We start from the raw sequence: 16,359 nt of genomic DNA, 5'->3' as shown, positions 1-16,359 counted from the left end.
AATGAAATCCCTACATTGCTGCACTGGATTCAGGTACTTAGCTCCCATTGGCTTGCATGGTAGCTAAGCTGTTTGACGATGTCACAGCATAGTTTCATCACCCATAGTTCCACTGGGTATTATAGGCCCTGATTCTACGTGTACTTGTACTGATTTTACACCAGCGTCAGTTAATTGATTTCAAGTGTAATTACTCCAGATTTGCATCAGGGTAAAAGGAGAATCAGATCCAGATTACTTCTTCATAGACTGCATTCTTTTCAGTGAATAGTCCATAGAAGCAATATATTGTGGTAAGAGATCCTTCTATCTGTAAAGGCAGAAGGAAACCTGGCAGACAGTATGGCAGACTGTCTTGGGGAACATGAGCTGTTAGCAGTGAAATCAATAAGGCAGACTATGGGAATTCTTTAAAGATGTACAGTGGGTTGCTTTATCTAAAGAAATACAGGATATAAATGTGATAAAAGTGAGAAAAGAGGCTGAAACCAGAGGACTTCTTTGATGTCCCAGAGTCTGTTATCAGTGGGAGGCAGATACATAAACACATGACCATTGTTGCTAATTGCAAAATCAGGCTGAATGGCTTGCCTTTGCTGGAATGCTGTCTGTCGAATTTCTGAAGCTGTTGCATATGTTCCTTTAGCTGGTAGTTTGTAAATCTTCATGTTGCCAACACACTGCACAAGTCATTCACAATGTATGAAACACATTTTGGTTTGCAACACTGCTTTATATGTTTGTTCCACATGTGGCAAGAGGCAGGAAGGACCGACTCATCTTTCATAAACAAATATTTCTTGCCATTCTCTGATCATGCTACTACAAAGTACTACAAAGACATATGGCTGGAAGAATCTGCATGTTTTCCCTTCTCAACAACTGCTGTTATGCCCTTGTGGGAGTAGCGGGTGTCCAGCACCTTGAAGAACTGGTTGCTAGCATGGCTCGCTATCAACATTTAGTTCATATCTGAGAGGCCTGTGTTCCACTTTAGTAGTCCATTTGTATTGTCCTTGTTCAATATATACTGATATTCCTGTCCCTATTGAAATCAATAGCAAAACTGAGTAGGGACTGCAGGATTTGTCTTGGGAAATTTGGATAGTTTGATTACCATAAGTTGAAATTATATTATATGGCATGTAGACAGTTATTTATTGCAATTATCTTTTGGACGCTGCCTGCTGTCTTATGGCAATTTGCTCTGTATAGCTTAGAAGGCCAGAAAACTCCAAATAATCCATTATTCTTCATGCTGCTTGGGAAAAGAGGTACTGTAGAAACACAACTGCAGTCTTGTGCTCCCTCTTGTGTTTTACTAGAGAGCTTCAGTGTGTGTTTTAAACAGAAGGTCTCTTGATCAAGGGAATTCTTATTCAATGAAATAAATGCATTTATTGAACAAACTAAAAAATAGATCGAGTGTTAAAATAGAACTTTAGTAGATGATGGTACTTTGTATTATAGAAAGTGGTTTTAAATGTACTCTTTCTCTCAGAATTGCTACCATCACGTTTTGTAAGCAGTCGAAAGGCCAGATCTTGCCATCAGTTACACTGATGTAATTCCATTGCGACCTCATTCACTTCTGTGGAGTTACTCCATGCATAGAGCAATGTAATTATGGGCCCAGTTCTGCAAGGTGCTGTAGGGACTGTGGGCAGAAGGTGCTCCGCATGATTGGGCCATGAGTGCAGAATTTGGTCCAAAGTGTCCACATCCTTTCCCGGAGTGAGCTCTGTATACCATATGCTGTGTGTACTCCTAAACTGGCAATAGAGTCAGAAGCATTGCAAATAGCCCATTGCCTTTATAAATCTGTTCACTAACTTTACTTTTTCCTGCTTTTCTATTTTTCTGTTTCAGCTGTGCACAGTGATGGGTACTTCCCCAAGGACATTCCTGCTCCTGGGATGTCTCCTGACAGGTAACAGTCCTAAATTCCCTGTGTCTCTTCATTCATTCTCCTTTGTAAGTCTGGGCTTAAATCAATGCTCTACAGTTGATGTTTCAGATAGATTTGTTTTCAATGTGATCAGTGATCATGAATTACAGCACAGATGATCAGTCAAGCGGTTGTAAATTCTTTTTTTCTGACATTAATTGTAATAAAAGCAGCCGGGAACATAGTCCCAAGCCTGTGATTAAATCTACTGAAAATCGTCATATTTTTATGGACAGCCCATCTTTTGTTACTGCGCAGCCCAACGAAATAGATATGATACAAGGGAGTTCCCTGGTGGAGGGGAATGGAATCCACTGAGCAGCTACTATTGCAGCCTTAGGGCTATTCTAACCTCTGCAGCTGCTTCTTCCTCTCCGGAGGGAAGAGGTTTGGCTAGTGGATCTGTGTCACTGCTGATGCAGCAGCCATGCCACGTCTCTCCTGCCAGACTTTCTTTAGCAGCACGTGGGAGCAGAGCTCCATGGTGTGCAGCAGGGAGGAGGCTGCCTGGGTGGGATCCCTCCCTGCAGCCTCCTACTCTGTGCCACATAATGCACTGGCTGCACTGGCGAGCAGGCCTTCCATATCAGCAGAAGGAAATGGGGCGGGGGGGCAGAGCAGGTTTTGCCTCAAAGTGCCAAATATAAAAAGGCCAGTATTACTAGCCAATATAGGTAACATACTTGCAATGGCTTGAGAAGCAGAACAGAGATCACAATGGGCCCAGTCCCTGGCGCCACTAAACCTGCTTTGTGCTGGTCCCCTGGCATACAAACCATTTATCTACCTCCCTGATGATTTCTCCGGGGTCTCGAGGGCTGTGGTGCTGGGTGTGGCTGTTCTCACTTAGGGTGGGGACTGGGCCAGCTCTTGGCCAGCCCAAGTACAACTTGCCCAAACCAGAGAACCTGGCCTTGTAAATCCAGATTGTACATTAAAAGCACTGCAGTTACAATATCCTGTCGAATGAGTTACAGTTATATTGGATCACTGGTCTTCCTTACGTTTCAACTAGAGATGGGCCTGAGCCACCTAGGGTATGTCTACACTGCAACCGCTCCCCCCTCAAGCCCCAAACTCACAGCAGTGAGTCTCAGAGCTTGGATCCACGGACTTGGGCTTGCAAGGCTGACAGTATGGCACTAAATGTAGCCACATAGACATTCTGGCTTGAGCTGGAGCTTGGGCTCCGAGGTGCGCTTCAAAACCCAAGCTGGAATGTCTGCATGGCTATTTAGTCCAAATTTGTAGAGCCACACTCTGAGACTCGCTGCATCAGGTTGTTTTATTTATTTATTTATTTTGCAGTGGAGACATAACCAAAGTTTGGATCCAGGCTACTGCTGTAGCCCGTTGCAGAAATAGAGGTCAGCTGTAATGTTCAGATCCAGGTGTTGATCTAGCATGAAATGCTCCCAAAGTCTGGGGCTGTTTGGATCTGGGGTTTTGGTTGAGAGCCATCGCTAATTTCAACTCTTTGTCTTTCATTTCTGGATGCAAGGTGGACGGAACTGAAATGAACAGCATTTTGTCTGAGAGGTTCAAAGAGAAATTATTTTGCCCTCCATAGGGAAATGCTGTGACTGCTTTCAAAAGGGCTCATTTACAGGGAGATCAGTGTGTCTGGTTTGGCTGTTTTATAGATAAATTGCTCATCCTTTCTCACATCTATGTGGTGAGCATGTGCTGCTTAGTAACCGGTTACTTATTCATTTCCTTTGACAGGACCATGGCTAACTTTTTGCCAGCTTCCATTGCCGACTGTTCTTCCGAATAGAGATGAAATGGTCGTGCAGCTGAATGCCTCGTTTACCCTGAAATGCTCTGGAGACAGCGAAGTGACCTGGCAATACCCACTGGCCGAAGGAAGCCACAGGATAGACATTAGAAATGAAGAGAACAACAGTGGTCTCTTTGTGACTTTGCTGGAAGTGGGGAATGCCTCAGCTGCTCATACCGGATTATACACTTGTTACTACAATCATACTCAAGAGGAGGACGGGGAGGTGGAGGGGAAGGATATCTACATCTATGTGCCTGGTGAGTGGGTTATACTGTGTTACAGCTAAAAAGTTTGCCTGGGTTGTGGTGTAGGAATATCAAGGACCCTATTAAGCATTTAAATGGAGAGCAACCTCTTGATCTGAGCTGGGCATGCTCCTCTTCACATTGATTTTGTTTGGTATGAATTAGTTCTCATGAAAGGTAATGAATTGACAGCCTTGGAGGCTGAAGCTTTCTCTCCACAAAGTGCAGGAAAAGGGCAGTGCTCCCCCAGTGGATACCTTGACTCAGACATGGAGACCAGCTCTGTGGGTGCACATTGTACGTGGTTCAGTCTCCATGCCCATTGGCTTCATTGCTAAGGATTCCAACTAGGGGAACACAAATGCCAACTATTTGGTGGTGGCTTGTGTAATGTGTTCTTTGGGACGTGTACTGAGACCAGCTAACTCCATGCATACCACTAAATAGTCAGGTTTCAGAGTAGCAGCCGTGTTAGTCTGTATTCACAAAAAGAAAAGGAGTACTTGTGGCACCTTAGCAACTAACAAATTTATTTGAGCATAAGCTTTCGTGAGCTACAGCTCACTTCAGTGGATAATAATGGTTCTTCGTCTCCATTGACCTAAATTGGGTTTGAACTGATAGCTCAGAGGTCATATATTGCTACTTTCAAATATCCAAAGTGTGGAAATGTATTAATTGATAGAAAACTTGAACTGCAGTGCAGGAAGATGCTCACATATTTACAGGGCGTAGGAATCAAAGGTGATTAGTAAGATGTAGCTGTGTTGGAACACCTGTCACGAGAGAGGTGGAAACAAGAAACGACAGTGAGGGCCAGTCTGGCAAAAGGCAAATAATGTGGTGTTTTCGTGAATCGTTTGTCACAATTTTCACAGCAAGACTTGCTTTTCCTGCCCCCAAACTGCCTCTCATGAAGAGTGGAAAAATCTATTGGACCCAAAGAAATGACAATGGCAAAAACAATGAGGCTGTGTAGTCTTGTGGATAAAGCACATGACTGTGACCCAAGAGATCTTGGTTTTGTTCCCAGCTCTGCATTTTGTCCTCTGGGTGACCCTGGGCAAGCCATGTCCCTTCTGTGTCTCAGTTTCCCCCACCTGTAAAATGGGATAATGATACTGACTTCCTTCGTAAAGCACTCTGAATCTATCAAGTTAGGTATTATATTATTATTAATAAGAACACCACCCAACAGGGATCTCAGGGAACATTACCCACCTGGTAATCTTCCCATTCCCTTTAGAAGTGCCCACTTCCACCCTCTCCTCCTCCACACACTCTGCGGGGTAGGGATGTCGCAGAATGTCCATCTGTCTGCCAATCCTCTGAGGTTGGAGTCAGAAGTCTATTAAACCTATTTGTCATGGCTGTAATAGGAGTCACTGGCTGAGTCATGACTGACTGTCACATGAATCTATGAGCATCAAAGTCTTTAAAAAGGAAGAGACTATAACATTTGACATCTGGGGATTTTGGTGTGGGGCAGGGGAGGGTGAGTGGGTGGATGGGGGAGCAAGTGGGTGGATGTAAAGATAAATGGCTTTACAAACTTTATTGTGAGCCTTTGTAAAGCATTATATAGGACTGCCTGGGGCTCTATTGGGAAACAGGGGATTAGAGACAGCACTGCAGGGACACAAAGTACCAGACTGGTAGACTGGCAGTGAGCATTCTGAGCGTTAGCCTACAAGCCCAGGACAGGAAAACAAGGGAAAAGAAAAGAGGTTGCAAGTCACCCTGTAAAACTTTAACATGTTTGTGAAGGAAAACAAGATGCCTGGACTACAAAAAGATTAGGTAAGGGAAAGAGGCAGCACCAGAGATTTTGTGAAGTGCCCTAAAACTTTGACGTCTGTTATTTGGGTTTTCTATAGACTATAACGTGCCATATTAGCATGACTCTTCCACGATTTCCCTCTACATTTACCATGAAAAACTTGTAGCACTTGTTCTTAAGACAGTTATTGAAGCTTGGGCAGAGCCTGTGGGCCTTATACCTCAATATCAAGTCAGCTCTAAGCAGTCCACTACAAAACTGATGCCGTTGGATGGTGCGGTAGCTCACTATTAGCTCGAGGACAAGGAAGATGAAGACAGATATCAGAAGACTCCTACAAATTCATACAAAGTCTGTATTCCTTTAATAGAAATAATATGCACACACTTTGTGACCTCAAATGGAATTTCACAGACACTTCAATTTAAACACACTGGGTTAGATAAAACAAGTTTATTAACTACAAAGAGATAAATTTTAAGTGAATGCAAATCAGAAATGGTTACAAGGAAAAGATAAGGTGCAACTGGTGCCTAACTTAAACTATGTTAAATTCAAAGCAAAATTTTTCTCACCACATGCTCTCAGAAGTCTTACTGACCAAACTTCTTAGGCCAGGACTCCCTCTCCAGTTCAATGGCTGCTACTTGTGTTCCTTCTGGTGCAGTTAAGCAATGAACAGAGAAAGAGAGGAGGGATTCTTTGGGGTGTTTGTCTCTTCTTTTTATGGTGTCAGTCCTCCCCATGGAAAACATTTCCAGCTGAGATTCTGGAGACAAAAAATCTATGGAGAAGGCTGTTCCCTGCTTTTCCTTACCTTTTGAGAAACCGTTTGAGGTTTCTTTGTCTACCCTTCGCACTTGATGACTTTGTTTATTGATTAAATTTAAAGTAAGCAGAGTGCACATTCCTTTGTTTGAGACAGACATGTTTGCCAACCTCAGTTCGGAACATGTGTTAAGATCACCATATAGTGGAATCTTATAACTTCACCTACAATGTTGTCACACATATTTCATCAGGACAATATTGACTAGCAAATGAGTTTTCAGATGATACCTCACAAGGCATTCTTTGTACGACGATTATTACAACAGTGAGTAGGGTGTGGATATAAGCATACATTCTGTCACAGTCCCCCAGATCGGCAAGCTATAGGCATCTTGTAGTTCTTTCCCCTCACTGAAGAGTCAGCTGACACTGTTGCAAAAGTTAATCTTTTTTCACCTAATTTTAGAATTTTCAGGAAAATTTCTGTTTCCACCATGAACTTTTTTTTGTTTTGTTTTGGGCAGAGCAATTCCTCTCCCTACAATAAATTATGAAGGCTGTGGGGGAAAAGAAATTTATTTATTAAAACCAGGATGCTTTATGACTTTTACATAAGGATGTAATAGCCATACAAGCCGGAAAAAAACCTAGGTGAAGCCTCTTTCTGTTTTTAATTACATTTGGAAAGCAAATGTACCGAGTTGGGTGGATGAGTTCTATAGTGCTGTGTTTGGATTGTTGTTACAAGGAAACTGCCAGTGTGTTATAAATCCCATTGTTGGAGGGGTTTATATTTCCATTATTAAAATTGGTGATGAAACTTAGCTCACAAGCTCTTAGGTTTGCAGTAGTTATATGTGTGTTTAGAAGTGGCAGATTATGATCATTTTCAGAGCCACTGTTTTAAAGTTGGGTATGTTTTGCAATTTAGATTTTAAACTGAATGTGGATTGGATGACTATTGGAACTGGGGTACATTGTGTTGGTTTTAAAAAATATTGGGGATGTGTTTGCTTTTTTATGGTGTGCCCCATAATTCAAGGCATATGTGGGGGGAGGAATAGCTCAGTGGTTTGAGCTTTGGCCTGCTAAACCCAGGGTTGTGAGTTCAATCCATGAGGGGGCCATTTAGGGATATGGGGTAAAAATTGGGGATTGGTCAGGGGGTTAGACTAGATGACCTCCTGAGGTCCCTTTCAACCCTGATGTTCTATGATTCTAAACCATGTGCAACAACCATAGTTAATGACACCTAAGTAACATGGTGATGGATATGTAGATACAGATATGTAGCTAGAAATATTTTTAAATAATGTAATTTAGCTGAAAACCAATCCAATCAATGTCTTTGGTTTCTAATACTTTTTATTTTATGGCGGGGCAGAAGAGAGGAGGGAGAAGAACATTTTATAAAATGAATGTTTCAGGAACTCTTGCCATTGATTACAGGGGCTCTAAGATTAAAGTTGAAAAAGAATTAGAATAAAAGAAGGAAGTGATGGGTGACTGTAATGGGGAGACTGGGGTTCTCTCACCTTGGATTCCTCTCTACAACCAAGTTTCAGAGTAGCAGCCGTGTTAGTCTGTATCCGCAAAGAGAAAAGGAGGACTTGTGTGGCACCTTAGAGACTAACAAATTTATTTGAGCATAAGCTTTCGTGAGCTGTAGTTCATGAAAGCTTATGCTCAAATAAATTTGTTAGTCTCTAAGATGCTACAAGTCCTCCTTTTCTCTCTACAATCACACACTCCTGTGGCAATTTCAACATCATGTGCTTTATTTACAATGTGCTATACAAGGGCTTGTTCCCCGTAGCCTAAGGCTTTTACCTCCTCTCCAGACACAGGATGTGAGGGAGGAGAGCTGTCACCTCCCTGAGATCATGGACTTCTCTAGCCCTTCCATCCTCTTCCTGTCTCTCTCTTCACTGTTCTCAGTTGATAAGTTTCAGAGTAACAGCCGTGTTAGTCTGTATTCGCAAAAAGAAAAGGAGTACTTGTGGCACCTTAGAGACTAACCAATTTATTTGAGCATGAGCTTTCGTGAGCTACAGCTCACTTCATCGGATGCATACCGTGGAAACTGCAGCAGACTTTATATACACACAGAGAATATGAAACAATACCTCCTCCCACGCCACTGTCCTGCTGGTAATAGCTTATCTAAAGTGATCATCAGGTTGGGCCATTTCTAGCACAAATTTGTGCTGGAAATGGCCCAACCTGATGATCACTTTAGATAAGAAATGGCCCAACCTGATGATCACTTTAGATAAACTATTACCAGCAGGACAGTGGGGTGGGAGGAGGTACTGTTTCATATTCTCTGTGTGTATATAAAGTCTGCTGCAGTTTCCACGGTATGCATCCGATGAAGTGAGCTGTAGCTCACGAAAGCTCATGCTCAAATAAATTGGTTAGTCTCTAAGGTGCCACAAGTACTCCTTTTCTTTCAGTTGATAAGCTGAATCACCTTGTTAATTGGTTAATCACCTGATGCTTAATCTATTATCTCATCAATTTGCCCCATGTGGGGGCTCTTACAAAGTGCACTGAGTGGGGAGTCAGCCTTAGGCCACATTGACACTAGCAAGCTTTACAGAGGCACAGCTGTACCAATGCAGCTGTGCTGCTGTAAGATCGCTTGTGTAGCCACTCTATGCGGATGGGAGAGCTTGTCCATGCTGGTGCTTCCATCGGGGTAACTTATGTTGTTCATGGAGGTGTTTTTTCACACCCCTGAACAAATTAAATTATAGCAACAAAAGAGGTAGTGTAGTCATGTCTTTAGGCTATTCATGCTCTAGTACAGTGATTTGTACATCTCCTTTTTGTGTGCACCAGTTAATGTAGATTTAAAATACAAATCAAGACCCATGAGCTGGAAAATGGGACTTTTAGGTCCAAATTCTACCCTGAAGGTTTTGCTGGAAATTGTTGTCAGTGGGGTATGGGCAACAATTTTCACACCTAAACATTAGTGATTTTCTGGCTTTTTGCCTTTTGCCTGTGAATAGCATTGTCGGAAAACTCCACTAGATCAGTGTCTAAAGGAAATAATAACACTTCCCTTTTTCCTGGAGGTCTTAAACTTCCCAGTCTGGTACATTTCTGTTACATAGGATCCTGACTACCAGTTGGACTACTGGGATGTCTTCTCACATGTCTTATCAGATGGCAAATGTCATTATGGTGAGAGTGTGTCAACTCTGTGTGTGACTTTAACATAGTTGTGGTTTTACATATGATAAAGGAAATTGCTGGAAAAGTAAAGAAACAAAATATATTCATTTCTATCAAGGTGCATAATTATCTGCTGGTGACTCCATTCTTGTACTATGGACACATTAAAATGATATAATGTAAAAATACTTATCTTTTTTACAGATCCAGAAATGCCCTTCGTTCCTCTGCTACCAGAGGATCAATTCATCCTAGTAGAAGATGGTGATTCCACCATTATCCCTTGTCGTACAAGTGACCCTAATGCTCAAGTAGCTTTAATTGACAGTGAAGCCAAGGTTGTATATGCCTATTATGACAGCAAACAAGGTTTCCTAGGAAATTTCCCTGCAGGCTCATACACGTGCCAAACAACTGTTAAAGGAATGGAGTTCAAGTCAGATCAGTTTTTCATCTACATTTTGAAAGGTACTCTTTCTCATTTTTTAAAGGAGGGTAAAAATATTGAGCCTGATTCTCTTCTTGCTTACACCATAATTGCGTAAACGAAATTGGAATCTAGCCCTTGAAGTCCACCATTCGTATACTGCACATGGTTTTTAAACTTGGTGCACTCTCTTTCTTTTTCCCTCAGCTACTTCAGAGCTGCCAGTTGAGATTGAGGCCCTTAAAACTGTATATAAAACAGGCGAAAAGATTGTTGTAACTTGTGTGGTCTTTGACAACGAGGTGGTTAATTTACAGTGGAATTATCCAGGGAAAGTGGTAAATATCTTGTTTTGTTTCTGCATAATTATAATTATCAGTTGGTGAGGAATATGGGGATATGAAGGGGTCAGCTCTTCACTGTTAGAACGAGGACAGAGGAAGAGAGAAAACAGAACCGTTTCTTTTATTTTCAGGTTATCGCTACAGAAAATTAGTATCAGGTGTTAGAATTCATGTTAGTAAGTATGCAAAGCATTCGAGGGAGATGAGGGGTGACTGGGAACATAAGAAGTTATCAGGGAGTGGGACTGTAGCACTGAAGGTATAAAGCTCTGTGAATTTATGCTCTAGAAAACCTGGTGGGAAAAAAATGGAATGTTCTGGAAATGTGTCCAAATGTCTGCATATAACACTGGTGGTGAAGTGAATCTGACTCTAAAAATGACTCTCTTCAAGACGTAGTCTCAGATGGGCTGATTTTTCTCAGTTACACTGGTGTAAATTAGGAGTAACTCAGTTAAAGTCAGTGGAATTACACTAATGAAAACCTGTTGTGAGAGGAGAATCAGTCCTAAATTCTCGTAACATGTTTTCTGAAGTGAAGGTTTCTCTTCAGTGAAATCCCATTTATAGTCAGTGCTCCACATATAGTGTGATTGTGCTGCTGTGTAAAAGGTCTGATAATTGTGGGTTATTGTAAAGTTGCAGAATAATTGTGACTCAGAAATGCAGCTTTCATTTAAAAAAATTTAAGAGCCTGAAAAAAACCCTCTACTTCCTATAGGAAGGTTTCATTTTATTTTCAGTTTTACATATTCATAACCTCAGTCTCCTGCCAATCATTCTAGTTTCACACAATCCCCAACATATTTTTGGTTCCCATCCCTCAACATGCAGGTGCTGTATTCCCTTTTGAACATTTTTATTCTCAGCTGAACACCCCCCTCACTTCCCACCCTTGCCAATGAATTATTCTCCAAATTAGCGCACACCGAACGTAGGAACTAGGAAATGGGCATAATCTGTCAGGAAAAAGGTATTAAGAATTCACCTCACCTTGTGGGAACTTATCAAAGAATATTCAGAACCAAAATCAACAGCATCACCACCAAAGCCAAAGGATACGCTCCCTGAGCTTGCTTTAGCACTAAAAGGCTCTTTCAAGATCTCCACCTAATTTTTAGATGGTACTTTACTCCAAGTGCACAACATATGCAGTTTTTAACCTACTCACCCTTTGGTAGTTGGCTCCAAAATTGTGTATTCTTATGGGCACACCTGCTGCATCCATGTCTGAAAATTTGTCCCTAACTGATTAAGCCATTCTTTTTGAATATGGAATTTGGACCATATAGCGGTAACTCTTTCATTGCTCTCCTTTAAATGGTACCGTAATTCTTTTATACTGTATTTATTTCCTGCAGCTGGGTTGTTTAGATAAGATTTTTTTTCCTCTCTCCAAAACACAGAAAGAAAAAGGTGTGATAAAAGTTGATGACATTAAAGTTCCATCCCAGAAGCTGGTTTACACTTTGACTATTCCTGAGGCTTCAGTGAAAGATACCGGGGATTATGAATGTACGGCCCGACATGCAACCAAGGAGGTTAAAGAAAATAAGAGAGTAGTCATTACAGTTCATGGTACAGTCCAATTTTAGTATCCAAAAATTGTTAGCATGCTGGCAAATACCATGTTTGAAATAAAGTGAGTAGCATTATTTATGTGAATCTGTATCATTTACAGATAAAGGATTCATTCATCTGGATCCCCAATTTAGCCCTTTGGAAGCTGTCAATTTACATGAGGTCAAAAATTTTGTAGTGGATGTGCAGGCGTACCCAGCTCCAAAAATGTTCTGGCTGAAGGACAATGTGACTCTGACTGAGAATCTTACAGAGATTGTTACCAGCTCAAACAAGATCAATGAGACAAGGTAACGAAAGGTCTTGCCAAGATGACAATCTGAATTTCTCTTCCAGAAACCTTGTGATTTCATTTTGTCAAATCTATGACTAGAATTTGGTGAGAAAAACCAAGACATAATATATACAACCTCATCTTCCTTGCCTTGCTATAGCCTTTCATCATCCCCTTCTCTTTGACATCCTGTCCTCCATGGACTTCCGTGTCACTGTCCCCTCTTGATTCTCTTCCTGGCTTTCCTACTGTTCTTTAAGTGTCTCCTCTGGGGGCATTGCATTCCCACTCCTCCTCTTCATTGGAGTCTGTCAAGGCTCTTTCTTTCCACCCATCCTCTTCTCCTTTATGCCCTATACTTGGGTAGCCTCACTCTCTTACATAATTTTAACTATCATTTCTCTGGTGGCAATTCTCAGATATACTTCTCCTATTATGGTTCATTCTCATATCTCTCACTGTGTCTCTGATAGATCACCTTGGATGGCTTGCAGTCAACTCAAGCTTATCAAACCAAACCAAGCTCATAATTTTTCCTTCACACATTGTGCCTTTATTTCATTTTCTACTGCTGTTGACAATGTTATCATTTTTCTGTCACCTAGAAATGTAACCTGGGAAGCATCTTTGATTCCTTCTTCCTCTTTCCCTCCGCATTCTACTGCTGCTTTCTACACAGCATTCATAGATTCAAAAGCCAGAAAGGACCACTGTGTTCATCTCGTCTGACCTCCTGTATAACACAAGCCATAGAACTTCCCCAAAATATTTCCTAGAGCAGATCTTTTAGAAAGACATCCAATCTTAATTTAAAAATTGTCAGTGATGGAGAATCCACTGTGACCCTTGGTAAATTGTCCCAGTGGTTAATTACTCTCATAGTTGAACGTTTACACCTTATTTCCAGTCTGAATTTGTCTAGCTTTAACTTCCAACCATTGGATCATGTTATACGTTTCTCTGCTAGATTAAAGAGCCCATTATTAAATATTTGTTCCACATGTAGATATTTATAGACTATAATAAAGTCACTCCTTAACTTTCTCTTTGTTAAGCTCAATAGATTGAACTCTTTGAGTCTATCACTATAAGGTGTGTTTTCTAATCTTTTAATAATTTTTGAAGCTTTTCTCTGAACTCTCTGCAATTTATCAACATCCTGCTTGAATTGTTTGTACCAGAACTAGACACTTTATTCCAGCAGCAGCCAAATATATATAAAAAACTCCCTCATTTTCTAACCTATCAGCTAATTCACTTGTCCAACTTGTAATCATCTGCCACCTTGACTACTGCAACCTTCTCCAATCTTACTACAGTCCTGTCTTCTGGATACTAACCTGGCCCCTCACCAGTCTTTCCAAAATGCTGCTCCCAAAATAATCTCTTGGTCATCATTTTGATCACACCAATGCCCTTTCTAAATCCGTGCTGGATATAATAATGCTTGCTTGCTTCTCATATGACAGAATTAATTAACATTTGAACAGAACTTTGATAGGAAGAGCACTATAGAAATGCAAAGTATCACTACATTATAGCCACCATATACCTACATTAAATAAATAGATTTTCTACTAAAAATTATTTGATTTTTTTGGATTAATTTATTCTTATGTTCTGTAAAATAATGTGTACAAAATCTCTTGTTTCTGTAGGGTCCAAAGTATATTAAAACTGATTCGGGCCAAGGAAGAAGACAGTGGAGATTATACTTTGGTTGCTGAAAATGGAGAAGAGACTAAAAGCTATACTTTCTCATTGCTAATACAAGGTAAGCGTATCAAGAACCCTATTGGACTGGGCAGAGGTAGCCGTAGACAGCAAAGACTTAACTCCATTTAAACAACGGGTGTCCTGCTAACCTACAGGTATACTAGAATGAAAGGCCTGGAAGCCAGGAATGGCTGTGTTCTAATCCTGACTTTGACTTCTTCACTGGCCTTGTGCGAGTAGTTTCATCTCCCTGCCTAGCCTGAGTTACTCCATCTACAAAATGGGGATGACATTTATTAAGCTACCTCACAAGGGATTGCTTTGAAGACAAAGAGTGCTAAGTGTTATGATTTCAGCAGCAAATTAGTTTGGCTGCTTCCCTGCCACGTCACTTACTAACACAAGACTAGCTGATTGGCTGGAGCTGGATTGGTGTTTTCCAAGAGTAGTTCCTACCGGGTATGACAATTGTACTGACTGGTCACTCAGGTAAGACCCTTAGGAACAACAGTTCACCTTTTGCCACTCCACACTTACACAGTTTATCATCCTCTGCAGAAGAAGCACATTGTGGAAACAATATTTCTAGTACTGCCGGTCCCCAAAGTTCAAAATAATGAGTCAGATCCGTCAAAATCATGAGTTTATTTGCAACTTTTTTGGTCTAACTTTTGATTTTTGAACTCGCTCTTCCATGCCAGTGTGTGTGTGGCAGTTACAGTGTCACCAACTCTCCCAAATTTATAAAGTGAGGTGACTTTGGTCCCCTCTGCAGGAGTTCTCACTGTCTGCCTGATGGTGTGGAGCTTCCAGCTTCTCCCCAGACCCAAAATTCTAACTAATTACATCAGCCCCACATCTGCCCATCCGTCAGTCCAGCAATTAATTACCTCCCAGCCACCACATCAGTTCTGCCCCTTACCCAACTCCCACATCAATTCTGTCTCCCTCAACCCAACACCTGCTGTTCCCCTAGCCTCACCTCTGCTCCTTTTACAGCTCCAGAGGTTCTTTACCCCACCCCTCACCCTCTTCCCATGTCCAGGCTGAGTGTTGCATGGATGGCGAGGAGAACGGGGAAGGAGCAGAGAGTAGCCTGACCCAGTTTTCACAAAGAGGGAAGGGAGAAAGGAGCAGAGACACCCTGAGGTGCTGAGTGCTTTCTGCTCCCTCCTCCTGCGAAAATGGTATCAGATTCTCCCTCTCTTCCCTCCCCTACCTGAAAAGTCCTCTTGGCTCCTGAGGGGAGGCCGGAGAGCTCTGGCTGCTTCCTGTAGGCGCGCCCATGTTACAAATAAGTAATAGTAATAGGGATATTGCTAAATGGCTGAGTTCTGGGAGGTAGGTGGGAGGGGTCTCCTCTGGTTTTCTCTGTATTTTTCATCTTTACTCTCCCTGTGCTCTCAAATGAGGCTGAGTAGGGAAGGATAAGGCTCCCTCTGCACCCAGACAGAGACATTCAAATTGCCACCCAGCTGGTGTCTCTCAGGAGCAATGTGAGGCTCTTAAGCTCTCTCTATGCCCCAGGACCAAGCATACCCCTTCCACAGCGCCCCCTTCTGTGACTGTGCTGTAGCCTGGGCCCTGTTCTCCCCTGCAGGATATAAGTAACTTTCATCAAAGTCAATCTGAGTTAGTCATATCCTTCAGGGGAAAATCAGGCTCTGGAGAGCAAGCAAAGAGCTTAGGGCCCAGACTTGGATTCCCTGAGGAGCAGAGCAATGTGCTGTTGCAAGGCTGTTGGCCAGACAAATGACAGCAATTTTAAACATCTGTCCTGTTCCATTTGTAATTCTAACCCAAATAAAGGGGGGGAAATTCTAACATGCTCTTTTCAATTCATTTCTAGTGTCAGCTTCAATTCTAGACCTGGTGGATGATCACCACGGCTCTGGAGGGGGACAGACGGTCCAATGCTTGGCAAAAGGGACGCCTTTCCCTGACGTGGAATGGCTGATATGCAAGGACATTAAAAAGTAAGAAAAACAGATGTGCCTTTATCTCCAAATGTGAACGTTTTTCCTTGACCAACGTAATTTAAGCTCGTGACACACATTCCTTATCAGCCCTCTGGAAACTATGATTCTGGTTTGTCTTGCCAAAGTGACAAGTTGTTTATGCTTCATCAGCATATGGATGGGGTGGGGGTTAATATCATTCCTACTGATTTTGTCCTGTAGAACACATACACTGTATCTATTTAACAGGTTTCTCTGAGATCTGGTTCCTAATTAGTGATGAGTGAGCCTCAGGGAAGTTCAGATGAGCAAGTCAGATGCTTGTCCACATATCTTTTGAGGCTTTCCT

General features: G+C 41.8%; 1 protein-coding gene across 3 annotated transcripts in view; it reads left to right on the top strand.

Moving 5' to 3' along the window:
- Nucleotides 1–16,359, top strand: part of PDGFRA (platelet derived growth factor receptor alpha) — a 48,279-nt gene that overhangs the window by 7,717 nt on the left and 24,203 nt on the right. For all 3 annotated transcript variants that reach the window (XM_084625554.1, XM_084625553.1, XM_084625555.1), the window contains exons 2-9: nucleotides 1,870–1,930; nucleotides 3,674–3,988; nucleotides 9,915–10,178; nucleotides 10,345–10,475; nucleotides 11,888–12,059; nucleotides 12,163–12,352; nucleotides 13,995–14,110; nucleotides 15,902–16,028. In XM_084625554.1, the coding sequence (XP_084481680.1) occupies nucleotides 1,882–1,930; nucleotides 3,674–3,988; nucleotides 9,915–10,178; nucleotides 10,345–10,475; nucleotides 11,888–12,059; nucleotides 12,163–12,352; nucleotides 13,995–14,110; nucleotides 15,902–16,028 (1,364 nt within the window). In that variant the 5' untranslated portion in view covers nucleotides 1,870–1,881. The remainder of the gene's footprint in view (nucleotides 1–1,869; nucleotides 1,931–3,673; nucleotides 3,989–9,914; nucleotides 10,179–10,344; nucleotides 10,476–11,887; nucleotides 12,060–12,162; nucleotides 12,353–13,994; nucleotides 14,111–15,901; nucleotides 16,029–16,359) is intronic.

This window comes from Lepidochelys olivacea, assembly GCF_965140295.1.
Source record: "Lepidochelys olivacea isolate rLepOli2 genome assembly, chromosome: 4".
NCBI classification, from domain to species: Eukaryota; Metazoa; Chordata; order Testudines; family Cheloniidae; genus Lepidochelys; species Lepidochelys olivacea.
Note: the sequence above shows the minus strand (reverse complement) of the source record. Positions and strands in the feature narration are given on the sequence as shown.